We start from the raw sequence: 26126 nt of genomic DNA, 5'->3' as shown, positions 1-26126 counted from the left end.
CAATGTCAACACACATTGTCAATCAAACCAGTATCAATCAATCAAGTTCTCTTTTAAAGATTTGCATTCCTTTTTAAATCATTGTTTTAAAAGTTTTAACACTGTCCTTCAGTTATTGTTCTACTTTCTGGTTTCTTCACTTATTGTGTATTGACTGGACTCTATTTTGGGTTACATATCTGTTTTCCTCAGGCCTCCGTGCTAGCCCTGAAGGGAGAGAAGGGAGAGCCTGCTGTCCTTGAACCTGTAAGCATAATTTTTATAATGGCAACTTCAATAAAATTTTAGCCGCAGCCATTATGGCAAGAAATAACATTTGGAAATAGCAAAGGCAATGATGCTACAAAGTTGCAACCACTGCATATGTTCAGACTGTCTTTATATGGTAATTCATTTAATTTAAATAATGAATGACATAAAATTGGTCTTTAGTAGAATAAATAAGTGGTGTATAATAACTAATAAGTCATTTCTAAATGTATTATTTCATTTTTGAATGTGTTATATATGTCTTTAATTTTTTTATCACCCTCACAGGGCATGCTGATTGAAGGACCACCCGGCCCAGAAGGACCAGCAGTTAGTGCACCTTTCCTTAAATTTCTGATAAAATAGCATGTCCAGACCTCAGAAACATCCAAATTAGTCCCCTTTTTTATTTCTTTATCCAGGAGGAACCTATAATGTAATTTAGAGAAAAAAATACACATTTTACATACACCAATCAGCCACAACATTACAACCACCTGTCTAATATTGTGTAGGTCCCCTTTGTGCTGCCAAAACAGTGCCAACCCACATCTGAGAATAACATTCTGAGCTGATATTCTTCTCACCACAATTGTACAGAGCGGTTATCTGAGTTACCGTAGACATTGTCAGTTCTAACCAGTCTGGCCATTCTCTGTTGACCTCTCTCATCAACAAGGCGTTTCCATCCACAGAACTTCTGCTCACTGGATGTTGTTTTTGCCACCATTTGGAGTAAATTCTAGAGACTGTTGTGTGTGAAAATTCCAGGAGATCAGCAGTTACAGGAATACTCAAACCAGCCTATCTGGCACCAACAGTCATGCCACAGTCCAAATCACTGAGATCACATTTTTGATGGTTGATGTGAACATTAACTGAAGCTCCTGACCCGTATCTGCATGATTTTATGCACTGCACTGCTGCCACATGATTGACTGATTAGATAATCGCATGGATGATTGTTGGTGTCAGATGGGCTGGTTTGAATATTCCTGTAACTGCTGATCTTCTGGGATTTTCACACACAACAGTCTCTAGATTTTACTCCGAATGGTGCCAAAAACAAAAAACATCCAGTGAGGGGCATTTATGCGGATGGAAACGCCTTGTTGATGAGAGAGGTCAATAGAGAATGGCCAGATTGGTTCCAACTGACAAAGTCTACGGTAACTCAGATAACCACTCTGTACAATTGTGGTGAGAAGGATAGCATCTCAGAATGCTGTTCTGAGATGCGGGTTGGCGCTGTTTTGGCAGCACAAGGGGGATCTACACAATATTAGGCAGGTGGTTTTAATTTTGTGGCTGATCGGTGTATATATACTTACACATTTCAATGAACTACTGCTAGCAAAATGGCCAATTATGTTTCATGATTATGCTTGCTGGTTTGTGTAAAATATACACTGTAATTAAATACTATTGTAAATAATATTGTTTTTTCTTTCTGATTCTCTGTGTTAGGGTCTCCCTGGCCCCTCTGGCCCGCCTGGACCTCCTGGTTCTGTTGGTGATCCAGGTGAGAGGGTGAGTATGTATCCAAAGTTTTTATTTTTGACACTGTTTTCTGAGTGTGTTGCTGTCAATTATACATGGTGATGCTTATTGCTTTACTATGTTTTTCAGTAATTCCCAGTGCAGTTTCAAATCCAGTGCTTTACATTTATATTGCGTTAACTGTAGTGAGTAGTACTGTATAAAGCATATACATTTTTAATTTGGTTGTTTCTACAGGGTCCTCCTGGTAAGGCTGGTCTACCTGGAGCAGATGGTGTCCCGGGACCTCCAGGAACTTCAGTCATGCTTCCTGTAAGTATCCTGTCCTCTTTCTCTCTTTCACCCAACTCTCTGTTTTACCTTTGTTTTGAATCACTCTCTTCTGTCCACATATATTGTTACCATCCATCTCCTACTCTACTTCAATAATCAGGTCTCTAAAATTTTTACCTTTGGCCAGTGTTGCATACACTGTCCTCTATTTTTGCTCTATTTGTCATTTATATTTTGTAAATGCTACCACATTGCAATAATGCTCAGTGTTCATACAGTTCTCACACCACTAGATGTCAGCCTTACATAATAATTAAGCAATTGATATATGTATTTTGTGCTTGTTAAACTTTTGCTTTTATTTTAGTCTTGTTTATTAAATATCTCCTAAACATCCACAAGTTGATTCAAAGAAATGTAGTTTATGTCAAGCTCTTAATTTTCAAATCTCGCTCTCTCTCTTTTTTTAATTTTTATTTTCCTGTAGTTCCGTTTTGGACAGAGTGGGGGCGACAAAGGGCCCATTGTCTCAGCACAGGAGGCCCAAGCTCAAGCCATTCTGTCTCAAGCACGGGTTAGTAATATCTTTCTACACTACTTTCAGCAATTCATTAATTATTGATTTATTTATGAATCTGAATTTGGAATTAATGTAATCTTCTTCTATCTAGCTGGCTCTGAAGGGCCCGCCAGGGCCAATGGGCTTTACTGGCCGTCCTGGACCTTTGGTAAAGAAAATTAATTCAATTAATTAATTAATTAATTGATTAATTCATTAATTTACATTGTGGATTACTTAGATTGTGTTAATAATGTGATTATTAGTGTGATTAATGTGCTATTTTTGATTTTGTTTTCTGGTTCTTAAATAGGGAGCACCTGGAAGTCCTGGTTTAAAGGGAGAGAGTGGAGACCCTGGTCCTCAGGTAACCTCCTGTGTTTGTTTGTCTGTGCCATTATGACTCTTGGTCAAGAATATTAGAAGGACAGCATTGTTCATTTATTATTTATGTTTTTTAACACAAACAGAATCTAAAGAAACAACCTTCGCATTTCAGGCATTTATCATGTGTCACTCCTCTGTTTTATAGGGCCCCAGAGGTCCTCAAGGATTGTCTGGTTCTCCTGGCAAAGCTGGTCGTAGGGTGAGTCTACTTCAATTTCCCTAACTTTCATTCTGTTGATAGAAGTGTTTGTTGGGATTGTTATTCGTGATTGTTCAGAACATGAATGATACCTCACTAAGTGATCTGACTTTTGCCAAGTGAACGATAGAAACACCACTCACATTTCTTTAGAACATGTAAAAATTTAGTTGTTTATATGTGATTTTGTTTCTACAGGGTCGTGCTGGTGCTGATGGGGCCAGAGGAATGCCAGGAGAGCCCGGAATTAAGGTTGCGTAAAGCTGTGTTTTGTGTGTGATCCATTGTGTTATTATATATATATATATATATATATATATATATATATATATATATATATATATATATATGTATTTTTTTTTTTTTGTTTTTTTTTTTTTATTTCAGCTGTATGTGTCTACTCCATGTAAATTACTTAGACCCAAGGGTGTAGCCAGGAAATTACTTTTGGGTGGACCTCAATAAAAATGGATGGGCCAAGTTTTCGGCCCCAATTTTATTTTTACCATGTTTTCATTTACAGCAGAGAAGCAGCACATTCAAACAGTTCTTTCACACTTTCAGAAAACAGAATTTATGCATTTTTTATGAACTATTTTATGAATATATATTTGAAGTCAAAGAATAATCTCTAATATTCAGGGTGGGCTTGGGTCAAACCAGGCCAAGCCCAGCCCATCCTTGGCTATGCCACTGCTTAGACCTTTGAGTCTTTTGGGCAAGCATCCTCAACTCTTAAGTCCTTATATGTGTGTGTCTTTCTTTATTAGGGTGACCGTGGCTTTGATGGCCTTCCTGGTTTGCCTGGTGAAAAAGGTTATCGTGTAAGTGCTGGCATTTTTACTTCTTTGGTAATGTTAATAACCAGCTCTGTTCCAAAACTTAGTGAGCTGCCTACCTAGACAGCATATGCCAATTACTTTTGGACCAAAATCTAAGTCATCGTTGCATGTATCCTTCATGGAGAAGACCAGGCAACTCACTAGGATTTAGAATAGAGCTAAAGAATGTGTAATATCTACATTAAAACAAATTTAATTTAATTTGTGTCTTCTTGTTTTACACAGGGTCAAACTGGAGGAATGGGACCCCCAGGACCCTCTGGAGAGGATGGAGAGAGGGTACTTCTCAAGTATTTTGTTTTTCTATTGTGTTATTACAGTAAACTGACAGTAGCCAGTTTATAGTTCTTCATAGTTTAGTCATGACAACTCTCGGAATGATTTAGCATGTTAATGTGGGTATGACATATTGATTGGATATTGGTGAAGTTAAGCAACTGGACATGCAGCTGCACAATTAGACAAACATAAGATATGCTGAATCAAGCATGTATGACATGTATAGACATAAATAGAAATAAATGCAATCCCCATGTAGCAGAACTAGAAAGGTGGTGCTGGGGAGGTGGAGGGTTTCAGAGAAAACTCTCCAGAAAACCTCCAGCGTGCTGCAGTAAAACTGGCTGACTTGCAAACTGTGCAAATGTAAATGTTAGGCAAAAGAGACTATAAAAATTGACTGGCTGCCCGATTACATGTCAAAGGACCAATCAACTTACAACATGTAAGCTGATTGGCTTCACATATCATGTGTGAGTAAGGTGATTGGCTAACAGATAACTTAGCTTGCGCCAAGTAGAGTTTTATTTCTGAACTTTGGTCATTTATTTAAGCTTTTTTATTCTTAAATATCTTTTGTGAAACACAAAAATTGTGACCTCCTGGCCTTTATTTATTTATTTATTTATTTTCTAATTTTCAGGGAGATGATGGAGAGGTCGGACCCAGGGGTCTTCCAGGCGAACCGGTAGGTGTTTTTGTTTGTCAGACACTGTGCACACATAAGACAGTGTATATGTTATTATAGGCCCATTTAACTCATATTTGCTCTTCATTTTGTATCTATAAGGCTCTGTGTTGTATGTTGTAGAACTGTTGATGAGCCATTTCTATCTCTCTCATTCTGTAGGGGCCCCGTGGTTTGCTGGGGCCTAAAGGGCCCACTGGACTTCCTGGACCTCCTGTGAGTATTCATCGAAATAATTAAACTTATTTAAAATTATATATGTGCAATAAGTAGTCTTATATAACTAGTTAATTTTTTAATTGCTGTGGTTGTGCACCACGGTTACTCACAAGTTAAAACACAAAAAGCACAAATTTGTACCAAGGATCTGCAAATCTTCAGCACACAGTTATAAACAGAAGCATGATGATATTTATGCATGGATATCCAGATGTTTCTTTCCTTTATTTATCAATTTTATCTGCCTCTGTCAGGGTGTTCAAGGAAATGATGGTCCACATGGTCCAAAAGGAAACTTGGTAAGTGAAACAGAGTTCTCTGGTGTTCATCTAGAAGAAATAAAACAATTCAATATATAAACAAAAACCTACAAAAAAACTAAAACATGTAATATCTCTCCTCATTTATACATACTCATTCTCTTTGTCACTCTTTTTAAGGGACCCCAAGGAGAGCCAGGTCCTCCAGGACAGCAGGGGGCCCCAGGAACACAGGTGACCGATGACAATTTGTTCACCTTAAACTGATTACAATCAAAAGACAAAAACTCAGAACCGATGCACTTTCTTACATTTTTAAATAATTTGTTTTCTTAAAGTGTAAGACTTTAAAAAGTATTAATCTTTAGGAAAAAAATGTAAATTTGAAATGTATTTGATATTCATGCTTTTCTGTGCAACAGGGAATGCCTGGTCCACAGGGGCCTCATGGTCCACCAGGAGAGAAAGTGAGTGTTTTTATCCTAGCAGAACACAGAAATGTAAATAATAATAACTGGTGAATGTGCTTTACAAAATGTGCTCTATGCATCCGATAAGAATATATGAACATACATATTCAGTCGTATACAGAGATCATAACGTTTTCAATGCGTGTGTCTTTAGAAGTGAAAATGTATGCCATTTTTGTATGACTTCTAATAGGGACCCACTGGAAAGCCAGGTTTGCCAGGGATGCCTGGAGCTGACGGTCCTCCCGTAAGTGTTAGAGTTTGTTTTTTACCGGTTTATTTCTAAAATTTGCTTAAAAATAGAAGTCATGTTGGTTTGGTGAATTAATGACTTTCATTTAGTGTGAATAAATCATTCTAGACCAATTCTCTGTGTCTTTAATGTGCCGCTACAAAAATGATCTGTAAAGTGAGAACATTGTATGTGGTATTAACTGTGATAAAGAATGTTCATGTTTACTCCACAGGGTCATCCTGGAAAAGAAGGCCCTGGTGGAACCAAAGGAAATCAGGTGTGGCCACTTTGTTTCATGATTATTTTGAATTCGAAATCTGTTTTGTTAGTGCACAGTAGAGTTCTTCTTAAGGATTTGTAAAGTAAACATCATTTGAGCCAAACCATTTGTAAATCATTTGTATAATTCTGATGTAAAATTAACATCAGAGGATCTATGCAGCAATGATGGCATTTGTTTTAAATGACTTCAAAACAAAGGTATATGATAAAGATATGTCTAACCACAAATAGATTTGTCTTTGCACATCCAGCAGATTTTAAAGGTTACATTTTATTATTTTTTATTATTATTGTTCATATTCAGGGCCCAAATGGTCCTCAGGGGTCTATTGGCTATCCTGGCCCTCGGGGAATTAAGGTAATATATATATTTAAATAATTCAATATATTTCAATATTTTTGTCTATTATTCTAAAAATGATTTTCTTTGTGTTTAATTGTGTTATTGTCTTCATTATGGTACTGCAATAAAAACATGGGAGCAATTTTCTTTTGTTTTGAAACTGATAATATTTGCATAAATATTATTCACTCCAAAAAATTAGTGATAAAAATGATAATATATATATATATATATATATTGGTGATTGTTCATCAGAGGTTCTTTTGGTCCCTTGTCATTTTTTGTATAGGTGTCTATGAATAAAAAATTTACTTTGGAAGTTTAGAAATGCCTACTGATTTGATTGTCTACTCTTAATGGTTACACTGATATTTGGCATATGCCAAATTCATAAATGTAAATGTAGATAACATGGTGAACATATCATGATATTCACAGGGAACTCAAGGTATCCGTGGACTGAAAGGTCATAAGGGAGAGAAGGTAAGTGTCATTTATCAGCATAAACAACAATGTGCCAATCAGTATATGTTTACTTACACTTTTTTTTTTTTTCCAGGGAGAGGACGGCTTCCCTGGAATCAAAGGAGACTTTGGTGTAAAGGGGGAAAGGGTACGCTATACATAACATTACACATCAGTTAATAGAAGCTCATCAGTTGACATGATATTCCTGAAAATAACTTTCTGTGATTTAGAAGAAATATAAGGGGTATAAAAGTTGCTTCATGTGGCAGGTTGACAGTGGCAGTACTTTGCCCATTTCAACGGCCCACAGAGCTTTGTGATTGTGCCTTAAAATAGCTCATATATTACTAGAGTAAAGGGATAGTTCACCCCCCCCCCCCCCCCCAAAAAAAGAAAATTCTGTCAGCATTTACTTATCCTCATATAATTTCAAACCTGTGTGACTTTCTTTCTTCCGTGGAACACAAAAGGAGAAGTTTGCCATAACATTTATGCTGCTCTTTTGTATACAGTGAAATTGAATTGGAACAGGTGCTGTTGATCTCCAAAAAAGCACATTAAAAGAACAATAAAAGTAGTTTATATGATTCATACGCTATATTGCAAGTTTTCCGAAGTCACTTCATGTGAAAGAAGCTTAAGTCAATATTAGGTGAACTGTTCTTTCAAGAATATAATTTTTACATTATACCATGTCTATGAGTTTAAAATTAGATTTATCATTGTTGTTCACTAACAGGGAGAAGTGGGAGTGCCTGGCCCAAGAGGAGAGGATGGTCCTGAGGGTCCAAAGGGTCGTGTCGGCCCCCCTGGTGAGATCGGTCTAATCGGCCTGGTGGGAGAGAAGGTAACTTTGATTATATAAAATTGAAGGTCCTTGCTAACTTTGTTTCATGCAATTTGGACTCATGTTTCAAATTCCCATCATTTTTAACAGTTAGGTATAATTCAATACAATTATCAAAATTCATGATATTTCCTGAATATAAAAATTTATATTAATTAAATTACAATTTTGAAAATATTTGAATTTTTGGCCTTAATAAATTATGTCATTCCAGGGTAAACTTGGTGTGCCTGGACTTCCAGGCTATCCCGGAAGGCAAGGAATTAAGGTAAACCGAAATGGTTTTACGTGATATACAGCCAAGTCTTTCCTCAAATTAAAAGCATTTTTTTTTTCATCAATGCAATGTTTGTATTTTTAGGGCTCCCTTGGTTTCCCAGGGTTCCCTGGTGCAAATGGCGAGAAGGGTGCAAGGGTGAGATTTCCCCACAATTTGACTCTTGATTGTTTAGATCAGTCTTTAAACCAAGAGACTTTAGACTGGTGTAAGGCCTAACTAAAGCCTAAAAAATAAGGTCTATAACTAACCACATTAGGCACATTTCCACCATTGGGCCGAACAGTTCTCGTTGCTTAACCGTGCCTTTACATACCAATCTGGGCTCAGTGGTTACGTTTTCATTTTCCACTGTGTTACTGCAAAATCAGGATGAGAATAAACTGACTTGGCAAGTGACCAATCATGAGACGCCAGGTCACTAATCAAACCACACCAAACCGTATTCAAGTGGAAATGCTACTGCAACCGTTACTCACTGTGCTCAGAACCATTTAGCCTGTTTATTGTTTGTAGTTCGGGTAGAACTAGCATTTAGCCCAGCAATAGCACACTTTGGCAAATTGTTCAGGATTTGTAGGCTGTAAGGATTTAGCATGAATGCACATACAACTAGAATTGTGTTTCTATATGTACTCTAATAATGTCTAGAATTACACAGGCTTTTTGGGCAACAAAATATATTTTTTCTTTTCTTTTTTAGGGTTTGATTGGAAAACCTGGACCAAGAGGACAAAGGGGGCCAACTGTAAGGACCTGTTTTCATTGATCATTTCATTCATCATCTGATAAAGATCAATTCTTAATTCTGTAATTATGCATCAGGCAGTTATTTTAAGATTTTGTTGTTATATTTCTAGGGTCCCAGAGGTCAGAGGGGACCCCGTGGGTCAACAGGAAAACCAGGTGCAAAGGTATAAACATTATATAAGGGAGTTAAAAATGTAAACATTCATTAAAAATATTGAATCATCAATACTATCAACAATATAAAAATGATATGTATATATCTGATTTGTTCATTCTGATGTTGTAGGGTGGATCAGGCAGTGACGGGCCCTCTGGACCAGCAGGGGAGAGAGTAAGTTTATGCAAGCTACCCAATTGTATTATTTTATTATGTACTAGATTTTGGATTGAGATTTTATTTTACTGTAATGTTTACACATTTTTTCAGGGGCTGCCTGGAATCCAAGGTGCAAATGGATTCCCTGGGCCAAAGGGACCTCCTGTAAGAGACCGTTTATCGGTTTTATCAAATTCAAATAACTTTCATATTTCTATATTGATGATTGACCTGTCACTTGATTTGTGAAGGGACCCCCAGGGAAAGATGGACTGCCTGGACACCCTGGACAAAGAGGCGAAGTTGTGCGTACCCATTTTTCTTTTTTTTTTTTGGTTTGTTTTATGCATCTTAAGTACTTAAATGTACAGCTTTTTTAAATTGTGTGGTTTTTGTTGTATTCTTAGGGTTTCCAAGGCAAGACTGGACCACCTGGGCCACCAGGCGTGGTTGGACCACAGGTGAGTTTTGTTCTACCATCAGTGGTAGAAACAGTGTTCGGCAAAAAATAAATGATCATTCATAAAATTCCTTCCAGATTACACAAATTTTGTAATCAGTTCAGAGATATATTGAATTATACAAGATTTACTCAGATCAAGTTCTTGTTTAGGGTCCCTCTGGGGAGACTGGTCCCATGGGTGAGCGTGGCCACTCAGGACCCCCAGGACCACCCGGTGAGCAAGGTCTTTCTGGACCATCTGGTAAAGAGGGAACCAAGGGAGATCCTGGTCCTCCTGGCGGCCCTGGTAAAGACGGACCCCCTGGACTGAGAGGATTCCCAGGAGAGAGAGGACTGCCAGGAACACCAGTAATATGACATAAACTGCCATCATAGATACCATGATAACTGCTCTTAGGTGTCTTATAGCTAACTTACCCTATAGAACATCATCTCATCTTTTCTAGATGTATTTGGTCACTAAGACTGAGTTATAAACCCACATATATGTTCTAACTCGATATGTATGTATTCCACAGGGCACCGGGGGACTGAAAGGAAATGAAGGCCCTGCCGGACCACCTGGACCTGCTGTATGTTCCTCATAACCATCATATTATTGAAATATCAAGAGCAGAATACAGACTTTGATTACAGACCAAGCCAGACAGACTGATGTCAAATTTAGAGCTGTGCCGATACAATCATATATTGATAGATAATGATTTGTTCGTACATTTTATCAATACTTTAGATTTACATTGCAATGTGTCACATATCGTATTATCAATATACAACTGAATTTATAATTGTTTAGGAATTGTATGCATGTCTTTCAGTCCATTACCCAAATAAAATTTCTGTGCAGGGGTCTCCTGGAGAGAGAGGACCTGCTGGCACAGCAGGCCCTGTCGGCCCACCTGGACGCCCTGGACCTCAGGGACCCCCTGGATCTGCAGGAGAAAAAGGAGTGCCAGTATGTGTCTACCTATAGTTTTTCACATAAGGAGTGTCAAAAATTTCTGGAGTAGGACTGGGTAAAAAATTTATTTTCTGATGCATCGCGATCTTCATTTGAACCATCTCAATATCAATTCTTAAATCCCAAGATCAATCTCTTACTATATGTTCAACTCTCTACAATAAGAGTAAATATCTCACATATTAGATCAAATTTCACACTATGCAATTAAAAAAAAATTCTGTGATTTGCCACTGGCTGGTATTTCACTCACTAGTGATTAAGTAGTATATTGGCTAAGACATTCAGCAGCCTTTCACTGCGTGTTTAGAGTTAAAGTTTGGTTTGACTAGTTCGGTGTGTCCAAAGACGAGATGCATGCAATCCATCTGACATTGAATAATGTCTCTTTAAATACCCTTTCTGTTTATTTACAGTCAACTGTTGATCAAAAACAACAAAACATAAACATTTAATTCTAATCACAAATAGCACAGATGAGGGAAAACAAAAAGTAAGTCCTGTCTTGTTAAAATGCGCTCATTTATAGACACTCTTTACAGTAATGCCGGTTTTCTTAAAGAGACAGAACCAATTTTTAGCACATGTTCTACAAATCAATGTAAATACTTGTAAACAGTATATATTATGCATTAAACCATAAACATGTAATAAAATATAATATAATATATGCAATATAATATCATATTTATTGATGGAATGTATGGATTTGTACATTTAAAAAAAGAAGCTGCTAAAATGTGACCAAAATAATAAAAACAAATAAAATAAAAATTTTAAAATGAATGTTTTCATAATGTAACTAGTTAGGTGCTCCCCTGTATAATTAACAGCATTAGTTGGTAGAGAATTTCTTTCATATGCAAAATGGACATTATAACTGAAATGTACCCATATGAATCGATATTGAATCGAATCAAAATCGGAATGTAATCGAATCTGGAAATCTGTAACAATACCCAGCCCTATTCTGGAGTATTTGGACACTTCATCTACACTTAAAATTTATGAATGTACTTGCATTAGATAACAAAATATCAAACTAAGTAGCATCTCCAAACAAATGGTTCTAGGGCTTCTCTCAGAACTAACTTCACTTTTCTGAGCCATTTTTGCAATTGCTTTTAACCGACTGATACCAAAGCTATTTTAAGAGGATGTATTAAGTCAGTTCCCCTTAAGTTTGCACACGTGTCCTAGTATGGGTGTAGTACAGAACATTAACTGTGGAAATGTTCCACTAACGTTTCATCAACCAGAAAGTGTCCAAATACTTTTATCTAAAATAAGGTATAGTATATCTATTGCGTTATCAGTTAAGACCTAACAAACTTTCTATTTTAAAGGGAGAGAAAGGCCCAATTGGTCCAGCTGGTCGTGACGGCATCCAGGGTCCAGTTGGTCTTCCGGGCCCCGCTGGACCTTCAGGTGTATCTGGAGAGGATGGAGACAAGGTAATTGATCTTTTCATATCTTTATCTCAAATAATCAGAATCCTATGGATGTTCTTGTCAGAGGTAAATTCTGTTTAACTCTGCATTATTAATTGATATTAATAAAAGTAATTCTATATTATTTTGTGTATGTTTTGTGTATAGGGTGAGGTTGGGGAGCCAGGACATAAGGGAGCTAAAGGATCCAAGGGAGAACATGTGAGGAAATGACTGTCAAAACATTGAAAATTGTTGCATGCTTAACAATATCAGTCTATAATCAATTATTTGGATATTTACAGGGTCCTCCTGGACCACCCGGACCACAAGGTCCTGTGGGACAACCTGGTGCAGCTGTAAGTGAAAGGAATCTCTTGAAAAATCATACATATAATAACTAACAATGATCAATACTAGTTTTATGGAAACAAATGCAAGTCAACATGTTGTATTGGTTTATAAGCAACAACAACAATAACAACAACAACAAAAAAACATGCTTAATATCTAAACCCATTTCAAACCTTTCAAACTTCTTCAGGGTGCTGATGGGGAGACAGGTGCAAGAGGTCAGCAAGGGCCATTTGGTGCTAAGGGTGATGAAGGATCAAGAGGATTCCCTGGGCCTCCAGGCCCCATTGGATTGCAGGTATTGTAGCAAAGATTTCGTTTTATTTACTCTTATCAATGACACTTTATATACTGGATGCTTAGTTTCTATTTGTTCTTCATTCATGTTCTTTAGGGATTGCCAGGCCCTGCTGGAGAAAAGGGAGAGACAGGAGATGTTGGGCCACTGGTGAGTCTAAATGTTTTGATTGAAAGACTCATAAGCATGTAAAAGGAACATTTCCTCTGTATATGACATTCTAGCACTTTGAATCACCTTCGGGTGAATGTTTCTGTTTCCTATTAAAGTTCTTTAAGTCTTTGTATGTTACTGGATGTTTCTGTAGGGTCCTCCTGGTCCACCAGGACCACGTGGTCCAGCTGGTCCTAATGGTGCTGATGTGAGTAACTTAAATTGTACCTGTAATATTTTACAGTTATCAAAGTTTATTGTTATAGAGTCTTTTTGTAAGAGATAATGTACAGACACATGGTCATTATCACAAAATAATCCCAGACAGGATGATCAGGACTCAAAGTAGTTACCACTTATTACACGGCTACTTACTAAATAAAGAAAGAAATGGACTTGAAATATTAACTTGAGTTGACATTTTAATATTTGAGAATAAAGAGAGTGTAGAGTGAGATGAAACTAGCACAGCTATGTAGGAAATTGGTGTCCTGGGACAGCAGTCAATTATACAGTTTAGCAGACATTATAAAAACATATTTGAGTGCAGAATGCTATTATTGACCAATCAGAATCAGAAAGTATTCCAGAGAGCTTTGTAATAGATACTGTATAAGTGTCCTATGACATGATATGTGAATGGTCTCCATTGCTGTTCCTTCATTCTGCAGGGCCCTCAAGGTCCTCCAGGAGGATTGGGTAATCCAGGTCCAATTGGAGAAAAGGCAAGTATAGAAGAGTTCAGTTTGCTGCATAGATGTTGACCACATGATTGACAAGATATAGTTCTGATTTACAGCATATGCTGACTTTTATTTTTATATTATAAAAACAGGGTGAGCCTGGTGAATCTGGACCTCCTGGTGTTGGTGGAGAGCCAGGAAAAATGGTGAGAATTGATGTTTTAAAATGTATTTTAATTAATGGTTGATCGTTACGGATTTTTAATGCCCAATGTCAATACCTATAACTAGAGAGCAGGGTGGCCAATGGCCGATGTATGTATGTATATATATATATATATATATATATATATATAATAATCTCAAAATGGCCAAGTATTTGTTGATTTATCGGCCTGTCCACTATATCGGTCTGCCACTTGTTTTAACCATAATATCAATCAGCTATAGCTGAATCTCTTAAAATCCTTTGTATTAAGACACAGGTAACACCTTATTGGTTTTCTGTTCTTCTTATCCAATGACAGGGCCCCAGAGGAGAGCATGGTGAGAAGGGCGAAGCTGGGCAGCCTGGCACACCCGGTCCCCCTGGTGGAAAAGGCCCCGGTGGAGACGACGGACCCAAAGGAAACCCTGTGTGTATTTGTCATAACATAACCTTGAAACAAGAAAGAGATCTATTCATTACTATTTAATTCTTGATATTTGTCTTTTTAAGGGTCCTGTTGGTTTCCCTGGTGATCCTGGACCCCCTGGTGAAGTTGGACCACGAGTGAGTTGAGCCCTGGCTTGGTTTTGAATTGGCCATGATATTATCATTTGTATACATCTATTTTACAAATAGCCAAAAGCTAAAGCATCAAACTGGAAGTGATGACTTACTTTCTGATCTCTCTTACAGGGCCAAGATGGAGCAAAGGGAGAAAGAGGAGAGGACGGTGAACAAGGAGAAGCTGTGAGTGATCATACCCATATCTATAAAATACACATCCTAGAGATACTGTGTTTTTTTTCAATGGTTTTCAACATTAATTCATTAAATCTTTATATGGCTTTAGGGGTCTCCTGGACCAACTGGTGAGAACGGACCACCTGGGCCTCCTGGAAAGAGAGTAAGATAATCTAGATGTACAGCAGTCTAGTGTAATATACATTTTGGAGGAGATGTTCTTTATTGTTTTTATAAGGCTCATTAATGTTGTTTCACAACAATTTTACATAGAAGATATTGCATTTCACTGTAAAACTGCCAATAGGTCATTTAAATCTGCTGCATAGATATCAAGTGCAGCTTTCTGCAATAATCTTAATGAGTAGTTTGTAACACTACATCTGATATGCACACAATATTATAAAGGATCCTAGAGAAAATGCACATTTCTGAACTCTAAATCATGTTAATGGTCATATTTCAGGGTCCTCTAGGAACAAGGGGACCAGAGGGCCGTCAAGGAGAGAAAGGAAGCAAGGTAAGACTATGTCATCCAGAGAGAATACATCTGCAACAAACTAGTACTCCACAGTTCTTTTCCTTTTATCATGTCATCTTTTTGTATGTTCCTAGGGTGATCCAGGTGCCAATGGCCCTCCAGGAAAGACTGGCCCTGTGGGGCTGCAGGGTCAGCCAGGAAAACCAGGAACTGAGGGTCTAAGAGGGTTGCCAGGATCAGTGGTAAGAGACACAAAGCAGAATGCCTAAAACCATCTTAACTGTAGTAACATTCCTGTAAGTCCCAGCCTCTAATGGCTTATTGATTGTATTGTATGGCAACATCAATATAAGACACCAGTATTCAAAAAACAGTTGAATTTCACATTTATAATTGTTATAAACCATTCTTCTGCCAAGTACTATAGTTCTTAGTACAATATTAATCTGTAGGCAGTTTACGGCTGCTGAGCATTGAAGCAATTTGCCATATTAAAGGAATATTCTGGGTTCAGTACAAGTTAAGCTCAATCAACAGCATTTGTGGCATACTATTGATTACCAAATATAAATATACAGGTGCATCTCAATAAATTAGAATGTCGTGGAAAAGTTCATTTATTTCAGTAATTCAACTCAAATTGTGAAACTTGTGTATTAAATAAATTCAATGCACACAGACTGAAGTAGTTTAAGTCTTTGATTCTTTTAATTGTGATGATTTTGGCTCACATTTAACAAAAACCCACCAATTCACTATCTCAAAAAATTAGAATACATCATAAGACCAATAAAAAAAACATTTTTAGTGAATTGTTGGTCTTCTGGAAAGTATGTTCGTTTACTGTATATGTACTCAATACTTGGTAGGGGCTCCTTTTGCTTTAATTACTGCCTCAATTCGGCGTGGCATGGAGGTGATCAGTTTGTGGCACTGCTGAGGTGGTATGGAAGCCCAGGTTTCTTTGACAGTGGCCTTCAGCTCATCTGCATTTTTTGGTCTCTTGTTTCTCATTTTCCTCTTGACAATACCCCATAGATTCTCTATGGGGTTCAGGTCTGGCGAGTTTGCTGGCCAGTCAAGCACACCAACACCATGGTCATTTAACCAACTTTTGGTGCTTTTGGCAGTGTGGGCAGGTGCCAAATCCTGCTGGAAAATGAAATCAGCATCTTTAAAAAGCTGGTCAGCAGAAGGAAGCATGAAGTGCTCCAAAATGTCTTGGTAAACAGGTGCAGTGACTTTGGTTTTCAAAAAACACAATGGACCAACACCAGCAGATGACATTGCACCCCAAATCATCACAGACTGTGGAAACTTAACACTGGACTTCAAGCAACTTGGGCTATGAGCTTCTCCACCCTTCCTCCAGACTCTAGGACCTTGGTTTCCAAATGAAATACAAAACTTGCTCTCATCTGAAAAGAGGACTTTGGAACACTGGGCAACAGTCCAGTTCTTCTTCTCCTTAGCCCAGGTAAGACGCCTCTGACGTTGTCTGTGGTTCAGGAGTGGCTTAACAAGAGGAATACGACAACTGTAGCCAAATTCCTTGACATGTCTGTGTGTGGTAGCTCTTGATGCCTTGACCCCAGCCTCAGTCCATTCCTTGTGAAGTTCACCCAAATTCTTGAATCGATTTTGCTTGACAATCATAAGGGTGCGGTTCTCTCGGTTGGTTGTGCATCTTTTTCTTCCACACTTTTTCCTTCCACTCAACTTTCTGTTAACATGCTTGGATACAGCACTCTGTGAACAGCCAGTTTCTTTGGCAATGAATGTTTGTGGCTTACCCTCCTTGTGAAGGGTGTCAATGATTGTCTTCTGGACAACTGTCAGATCAGCAGTCTTCCCCATGATTGTGTAGCCTAGTGAACCAAACTGAGAGACCATTTTGAAGGCTCAGGAAACCTTTGCAGGTGTTTTGAGTTGATTAGCTGATTGGCATGTCACCATATTCTAATTTTTTGAGATAGTGAATTGGTGGGTTTTTGTTAAATGTGAGCCAAAATCATCACAATTAAAAGAATCAAAGACTTAAACTACTTCAGTCTGTGTGCATTGAATTTATTTAATACAAGAGTTTCACAATTTGAGCTGAATTACTGAAATAAATGAACTTTTCCACGACATTCTAATTTATTGAGATGCACCTGTATATATATTTGACTTGCCCCTTCTTTTCTTTAAAAAAAAAAAAAAAGCAAAAATCTGGGTTATAATGAGGCACTTATAATGGAAGTGAATGGTGCCAAACTGCCAATTTTGAACATACTCACTGTTTCAAAAGTATAGCCACAAGACATAAACAATATGTGTGTTAACATGATTTTAATGTGATTAAATCACTTACTAACATTTTCTCTGTAAAGTTATAGCCAATTTTACAACTTCATTGCCATGATGATGTAATGACAACAAACCCTAAAATGACTTTAAAAATGACAATTTAAATAACTTTACAGCTAAAATAAGACATGAGTTATAACATAAGAATTAATGTGTGCTTTTATAAAATGATAAGCTTCACATTACTGCATTTAAACCCTCCAAAAATGGCCCCACTCACTTCCATTTTAAAGAAGTCGAAATAAATGTTTGTGTTATAAACATTACTCCACAAATGCTGTCGATTGAGCTTAACTTGTATTAAACCCGGAATATTCCTTTAATATAAATATGCATTAACAGGTGTGTGTTTATTGTCATTTTACAAGGTCTCAACAGGTTCAATCATTCATTGAAGTTAGAATGATCTGTTTAACCTCTGTTTATTAGACAAAAACTAATATATCATTTACCAATACAATCTGACACTATATATATAGTGTATATGTGTGTGTGTATATATATATATATATATATATATATATATATATATCGTCACCCTTTGCCTAGAATTTGCAGACCTGTACTCTTGACATTTTCTCAACCAAATTCTTGAAGTATCACCCTGGGACGTTCTTATCTATGTTGGGCACTTATTGGCTGCTTTTCTTTATTATTTGGTCCAAGTCATACATTTTAGATTTATAATAAAATAAATTAATATGGTGGCACAATTATATTTTTGTCTACAAAACTAATTTCAAACATTTAAGCATACGCCTTCAGATCGAAAGATTTTTAAGATCATGAGAAACATTTCAGGCAAGTGTTTCAAAACTTTTGACCGGTAGTGTATATATATATATATATATATATATATATATATATATATGTATGTATTACTTTCCATCTAGTAAACACATTTAAATGATCTAGAATGCATCATATGCAGTCCCTATGTTTTAAGTCTTATGAACCTCGTCTAACTCTTTAACTTTATAAACTTTCAGACATTGTATATTGTGTTGGCTGTATTCAAACTGAATTTAATTTAATTGTGCATGTATTTCAGGGCGAGCAAGGTTCTCCCGGACCTGCCGGACAGAAAGGCCCTCCTGGACCTATGGTGAGGCATTCTGTATTATTAAATATACAATAATGAATTGAGTATTGTTATTCTTTTGCATTCTACAAGAAATTATACCTGGAAAACACTAAGAATTGCTGCTTCTTCTCACAGGGTCCTCCAGGTTTACTTGGTCTTCGTGGTGACCCTGGTGCTAAAGGTGAGAAGGGACATTCAGGTATGATCGGTCTGATTGGGCCTCCAGGAGAACAAGGAGAGAAGGGAGACAGAGGACTGCCAGGCCCCCAGGGATCCCATGGACCCAAGGGAGAAACGGTGAGGAAAGTCTAGTGAAGTCCTGCATACATCAAAATCTGCAGAACTTTCATTAGGGCCATGATACATGCGAACCTATCTCTGTTCAATACTACATTCCACAACACCACACATATTTTTAGATAGAGTGTGATGTTCACTAAATGTAAGCGTATATATTTTTCATGTCTTAATGTGTTGGATTTTAGGGTATGTCTGGTGGGACTGGACCTCTCGGCCCTGCCGGTCCTGCTGGTATGCCTGTGAGTATCGTTTTAATTGATTTCTTGATTTTGTAGACAAACTTGAGCTCTGAAGCAGCCAAATGATATTGTCTCAAAACATTGATTAAAGCTGAATGGATGTGATGTTTCTTACAGGGTCCAAGAGGTATCAAAGGAGCTAAAGGTGCCACTGTGAGTAATACTTGCAAAATACTTCCTTAAAGAATTATACTTAAAATGTAATGAATGAATATGAAAAGTAGGCTATACCATGAGCTATTTTACGTAATGGGTCACATTATACATAGTTAGAATTATACATAGGTCGCATTTTGTCATTTTACACTACAATTACACAAATTTTTTGTCTCTGTGGTACAGGGTGGAGCTGGTCCTAAGGGAGAGAAAGGTGTACAAGGTCCACCAGGACCACCTGTGAGTTTTATCCCTGTTAAACTATCTACAAAACCTGTTGCACAAGAATTCATTGGCAGTGAGATTGAATTCTGCTTCACTTCCTTTCACTTTAGGGTCCCCCTGGAGATGTCATCCAGCCGCTGCCCATCCAGATCCCCAAGAAGTCCAAGCGCTCCATTGATGCCAGTAAGATGCTCTTTGAGACTGATGCTGAGGCTGCCGACACCGTAGGCACAGCGTCCTTGACCGGTAGTGAAGGTATGGAGGAGATCTTTGGATCACTCAATTCCCTTCGCCAGGAGATCGAGAGCATGCGATTCCCGCTGGGAACGCAGGAAAGCCCGGCCCGCACCTGCCAGGACCTCCACCTCAGCCAACCAGACTTGAAAGACGGTATGATCGCCATGGTTACTGTGTGATTGACACATTCCATAACCAGTCGAAAGGTAGTTTGCATTCTATTCATTCTTATTCTCTAATTCAGGTGAGTACTGGATTGATCCAAATCAAGGCTGTGCCCGAGACTCTTTCAAGGTGTTCTGCAACTTCACTGCTGGTGGGGAGACTTGCTTGTATCCTAGCAAGGCGGTAGAAAATGTAAGACAAAAAACACTTTACATGTGTGTATATGTACAGTATAGTTGAGGTATAACCTGTCCATTATCAGTTTTATTGTAATCAGCATCAAAATGTTAGGTTAAAATGTATATGAATGTATAAGGGAAAGTGTATATTTTTGGTGCAGTGAGTGGTCACCATTTTAATGGTTTATTTAAATGATCCTATAGTGTGACAAATATAAACATACAAATATTCCATGTAGTTTCTCAATTAATGTAGTCATAAAAACAATGCACAATAAAATAATTATCAAAATGCAGTTTAAAATGGAGTACATACTATCACACCGCAGGACATGTCAGCTTCCCATATGTATGTTTACATCACGTTAAGACTAGTGGTTAACCAATACGGGTTTTTCAATGGCCGATGCCAATATCTAGAGAGCAGGATGGCCAAAATAAATCCAGATAAATACAATTTAACATAAGCAAATCAGAACAGAACACTTATTTTTTGCAATATTTACTCAAATTTGCATAAACTTGAAAATAAAAAACCTTGAAAACAGAAAGTGTTGACTATACATTTACAAATCTATTTGTTGATCTTGGAATTGACACAATGTAAAGTTGACACTTCAGTTAACCAACCAAGAAATCATGGTTATCAGCAGATGCCGATAATCGCAAAACGGTCAAATATCGGACAATTAATTGGCCTGGCCGATCTATCTATAATTAAAGCTGAAGTATGTAACTTTTTCTGTTAAAATACTTTCTCCTATCCAAGTTTAATATGCAGAGACAATTATTAGTCAGGTAAATAGTTTTGAAACTCTAAGCACTGTGTCTCTGTGGCACTATGAAAATTTCTCTGTTTGTTTTGAGCAACCCGCTTAGACCCGGACCAACAATGTTTCTCAGCCAATGGCATGAGTTGGGGGCAGGACTATCTCTTTGTTTGTCCAACGGGGGGGGGGTGGGGGGGGTCGGTCAAAAAAGCTGTTATGAAAACAAAGTTAATTTTTGCAATTCTATTTGGTGGCGCTAGTGTCGCAGAAATTACATCAGCTTTAAGTCATCATCTAAAATCTGGGCTGATCTGAATTTATCAGTTGCATTTAACTTGTTTTAAATTCTCTCATAGATAAAGATCAACTCTTGGCCAAAGGAGAAGCCTGGGTCTTGGTTCAGTCAGTTTGCTGAGGGCAGCAAGGTAAGTGTATCAGCCGAAGAACTCTTTCAAATTATTCCCTTTTTCCCTGTTTAATTTAAGTCAGCTAAAATGTATACATGAACCAAAAGCTCTGTTACAATTAAGGGCTGTTCACACAGAAAGCAACTGAAAGTCATTCATTTTCAATGAGAGTTGGCCATTTGAGGTGACATGAACGAAAGTGACCATCGCATATAAACAAAGTTGAGCTGAGTTTAACTTTATGCAAATACGCAACAAAGTAATGTGACAACTGCCAGTGGGAGTGCCAGTAGTGGAATATTGCAAATTTTAATTGCTGGTTGCTGTTTAAATGCTCTTTTAGACAAAAAAATAAATAAATACAATAATAATAAATCTGTGCTGCGCAAATGATCATTTTATCAATACATTGTGAGCCATGAAATAATATTTTATTTGTTATTTTAGCTTTCATATGTGGACTCAAGTGGAGAACCTGTGGGTGTAGTCCAGCTGGGCTTCTTGCGGTTGCTTAGCGTCCAGGCCCGGCAAAACCTAACCTACCACTGCCACCGTTCAGTGGCCTGGGCTGACCGCACTGCCGACAATGGCTACCAGAGGGCGCTGCACTTCCAGGCTGCAAATGAAGAGGAGCTCAGCTATGAGACTAGCCCATACATCAAAGACCTCGAAGATGGCTGCTCTGTAAGTTACCTCATTCAACTAATAAATGGGCAATATATATATATATATATATACACATATAGATATATAGATATATAGATATATATATGTGTGTGTGTGTGTGTGTGTGTGTGTGTGTGTGTGTGTGTGTGTGTGTGTGTGGGCAGGTTTATGTGGTTTACTTGGACTTTTTTTAGGTTATAAACTGGTAATTACAAGGGTATTATGCTATAAATGTGGTTTATGAGGACATTTCTAGTGTCCCCATAATTTAAATCACTTAAAAAACATACTAAACAATGTTTTTTTGAAAAAGTATAAATGCAGAAAGTTTTTTGTAAGCGTTAGGTTTCGGGGTAGGGTTAGGGGATATAATCTATAGTTTGTACAGTATAAAATAATTATGTCTATGGAGAGTCCTCATAATGATAGCTGCACCAACATGTGTGTGTGTGTGTGTGTGTGTGTGTGTGTGTGTGTGTGTGTGTGTGTGTGTGTGTTAAATAACTCTACTAGAAGAATTAATTACCACTAGTAATAACAAGATTTTGTTTAATATGCTGTCTACCCAGTTAGCACAACTACTGTATGTCATAAAAATATTTTCAAGTCGTGAAGAGGTTGTGATGATGTAATTACTGTGTTCTTCGTACAACAGATGTCTTTTTTTTTTACATGAAAAATGTAGCATTTGTTAATGTTGCAGAAACATTGCAAGCACTTTTTTTGTAATGAACAACATTATCTCATGTGCCCATGTTTTTAAAAACAGGACGTTTCACAAAGTTGCAATTTGGTCTGGTTATGTTTTCTTTGTAAAAATGTATTTAATATTTATTTAAAGTAGTTTTTATTCTACTTCAACAATGCCTTGTCAGCAACAAAAAAATGGGTAACACTTTATTCATTAGCATTACTTGACTACATTAGTTAACATGAACTAGTAAAAAACAATTCTTTTACAGGATTTATTAATTTTGTTTAATGTAAATTTCAACATATATTTTTTTATAATAAAGTTTGACCAATTATGAACAATGAAAAATGTATTTTCATGAATTAACCAACATTAATTAATAATGTAAAAAATGGAAATATAAAAACTTAATTGTTAGTTCATGATACTGAATGCATTTACTAATCTTAAAATAGAACTTTATTGCAATGTTAAAAAAAAAAAAAAACATTTACACATTTTATTTTGGTTCTATAAGAAGATATATTTGCAACTAAAATGTAATGATTCTCAAAGTCATAGGAAGGGGTGATTTAAATCTAAATATGTAAACTGCAAATTGTGTCTTTGTTTCATTGTTTATTTAGTTTTAGGTGTGTTTTCTAGTGTTTTAGAAACTGCAGTGTAACCTAACTGCAACCTAAATGCGATGTTGATAATGTTTGGTCTTGCTGGGTAGTTAGCGTTATACTTATAGCTACACTTTAAGCACAGTTTGTTCTTTATATTAAGGTATTTAATCCTTCCACTCAAATGTATCTTTCTTTTTCACTCCCTACAGTATCGTAAAGGTTTTGACAGGACAGTTCTGGAGGTGAACACACCACAGGTGGAGCAACTCCCTCTACTGGACATCAAGATCTCAGACTTTGGGGAGGACAATCAGAAATTTGGTTTTGAAGTGGGACCTGTCTGTTTCCTAGGATAAAAACACACACATGCTGAGGGCAAGGGGAATACAATCACAAATACAAAAGACACACACATTAAGCACACATACACACACTTAACCATGCACTTGACATAAGTACAACCATGTGCCAACACTAATAAAGACATTTGATGTTACGTTTAAGAGGTGGGACACATACATAAATTCATACATGCACACGTTGTTGTGAAACAAAATTGCACACACATGTACATGCCCAGGGAAAAACACTCCCAGTAATGGATGGACAACAGAGAAGAGAGCTCTGTCGAAGCGTTCTCGCAAGAGAGGAGAAAAGATATTGATGATTGTGGAGGTGTTTTCAGACGAGTAACAGAAGTGTGTTCGAGCAGATACGACTGGCATAAAGCGTCAGCTTCTGCAGAAAAGGCTTCAGTTCCAGCCCCCTCTCTCCTACATCTCCCCTCCTCACTGTTACTCTTCTGAGATGTTCCACTCTTCCTACCTCCATGCCTGATTGTTCCTTTTATAGTCCTGTGCAAGCTCCGCCCCCTTCCTACACTTCACTTCCTTACCATATATAGAAAAGAATCTGCAGGTACAAAACTTCAAACTGAGGAATGGATGAAAATTTCAATTACAAGGTGATTTAAGCCATTAAATGAAGAATAATAATAATAATAATAATAACCCTTTCGGTGCTGTAATAAAATCTTACTAGCAATGTAACTTACTGAATGACTGTTTCTTGGGCCAAATATATGCAATGAAAGCCATTAACAGTGTAAAGTTGTACTGAACTTGATATTGTTGTACATTTATTATAGATTGATGAAATCTGTGAGAATTTAGAATTCATGCCGTGAACATACTGCCATCTTACCAGTCCAGTATTTATGGTGAATAAAAGTTAAGCTGGTTATTGTTTCTCTACAGGAGCCATTAAATATTCAGCCTTTTAAAGATGAGGCACATGCAGATATATACACATTTGCATTTTTTCTGACAATCTTTCAAGTTTGTAAATGACAGAATGCACACTTTGTGCAATTCTGACCCACAGCATTCAGAATTTGTCAAACGTTGACCATTCGTGAGCACAGTGTTCAGGCTGGAATTGTGCATTAGAACCATTTGTACAGAAATAATGATATTGTATTGTATTTATTTTGTGAAACAAACAGGTGCTCACTAAAGAATGACCAAAACACTTGCAGTACAAAATAATGTGGTATTTCATTTGTAATTATTTACTGTAGATTTCTCATCAGTCTATTAAATATGTAAATTAAACTCTAGACAACAAGTCTGTCTTCTCCGTATGATGTATACTTGCTTGTGATCAATTATTGGTGATATCAAGTAGTTGCATTATTTCAAAGCAGTTCAGTTGCAACTAGAGGCTCAGGACAGTTTAGTGCAAGTGAAGATGACCAAAGACCAACATGTCTTTATTTTCAGTCTACAGTGGTGAAGGGACAGAGGAAAGAGAGGGAAGGAAACTGATTGTGGTTGGGAAATATGGTTTGCTAGTTTTTTATGTATATTGTTTTCTTTTTTTAAAACAAAGAGATGGAAATGAAAAGCTACAAAAATTATTTGTGAATTAAAAGTTGTTTGTGTGGGGTTTTTTTCACAAGGACAATACTGATAGCATTGTTTTTGTCAGTGAAAGACATTTTCTCTACAAAATATGGAAATATGGTGCTAAAACTTGTTTTGTAAGTACTTAAATTTGTTTCTGTAATATATATAATCTATTTAAAGAGCTGTTGGACTCCTTTGTTTTTCTTTACTCCAATTATTTCCAGTTAACTTGTCAATATTTTAAATCAAACATGTTTTTGTTAATATTTGGTCTGCCTGTTCATTTTTCTTTGCCAAATTCCCATTTTTCATCTTATTGTAATGGCTAACCAGTTACCCCAAAATGAAGATCTCCAACCCACAGCAGATGTCTTCTCAAGTCTCAGAGAACCAATGAGACAAACTGCATGAAATCTGGCCATTTTCCTCCAAACACCTTTCTAAAATTCTTAAACTATTAATAAATGGTCATGTTTCGCTCATAATTTTGTTTCAGTTCTGTTAGTTTGGGTTTTGAACTGTTACCTGTCTTACATTTTTGACAATGTTGTTTTGGTCTAGACTTTCCCATTAAACCACACATCAACGCATTTCCTCCTGTGTGAACTTAATTGTTTTTGGGTTACTTGGGTTGAGTGTAAAATAAATATTCACACTTCCAATTGTATAAATATATAATTTTAAGTTTAATTTGTTACATTTTGTACAAACAATATTTTTACAGCAATTAAAATTGAATTTTTACAAGGACAGTTATTTCACTTCCAACAATAAAGGCTCAATTTGGTGGCTTTCAACAGTAGATAGGAGTGTGTTGTCAGCCAATGAAAAGGTCACCTGTATCAATGAGAAAAGTTATTCAAATTAAAATTGGTAAAACAGGAGAACAGCCTATTTCTAAATGAAATCAAAAGCATTTCTT

At 36.9% G+C, this 26126-nt stretch overlaps 1 protein-coding gene across 1 annotated transcript; it reads left to right on the top strand.

Moving 5' to 3' along the window:
* The first annotated feature begins 187 nt into the window (after window positions 1-187).
* LOC127420987 (collagen alpha-2(XI) chain-like) lies at window positions 188-25786 on the top strand. The gene is made up of 57 exons (XM_051663665.1): window positions 188-246; window positions 538-579; window positions 1717-1779; window positions 1987-2061; window positions 2510-2596; window positions 2694-2750; window positions 2895-2948; window positions 3114-3167; window positions 3366-3419; window positions 3938-3991; window positions 4235-4288; window positions 4932-4976; window positions 5139-5192; window positions 5450-5494; window positions 5636-5689; window positions 5878-5922; window positions 6119-6172; window positions 6393-6437; window positions 6747-6800; window positions 7224-7268; window positions 7345-7398; window positions 7993-8100; window positions 8315-8368; window positions 8462-8515; window positions 9081-9125; window positions 9238-9291; window positions 9414-9458; window positions 9555-9608; window positions 9695-9748; window positions 9851-9904; window positions 10057-10254; window positions 10425-10478; window positions 10754-10861; window positions 12214-12321; window positions 12466-12519; window positions 12603-12656; window positions 12842-12949; window positions 13046-13099; window positions 13257-13310; window positions 13774-13827; window positions 13938-13991; window positions 14313-14420; window positions 14504-14557; window positions 14687-14740; window positions 14844-14897; window positions 15201-15254; window positions 15350-15457; window positions 18616-18669; window positions 18784-18945; window positions 19134-19187; window positions 19305-19340; window positions 19530-19583; window positions 19679-19958; window positions 20050-20162; window positions 21276-21344; window positions 21774-22010; window positions 23507-25786. Exons 2-57 carry the CDS (start codon window positions 541-543, stop codon window positions 23651-23653), a joined length of 4146 nt encoding a protein of 1381 aa, XP_051519625.1. The 5' UTR covers window positions 188-246; window positions 538-540; the 3' UTR covers window positions 23654-25786.
* The last annotated feature ends 340 nt before the right edge of the window (window positions 25787-26126 follow it).

This window comes from Myxocyprinus asiaticus, chromosome 30, assembly GCF_019703515.2.
Source record: "Myxocyprinus asiaticus isolate MX2 ecotype Aquarium Trade chromosome 30, UBuf_Myxa_2, whole genome shotgun sequence".
Classification (NCBI taxonomy): domain Eukaryota; kingdom Metazoa; phylum Chordata; class Actinopteri; order Cypriniformes; family Catostomidae; genus Myxocyprinus; species Myxocyprinus asiaticus.
Note: the sequence above shows the minus strand (reverse complement) of the source record. Positions and strands in the feature narration are given on the sequence as shown.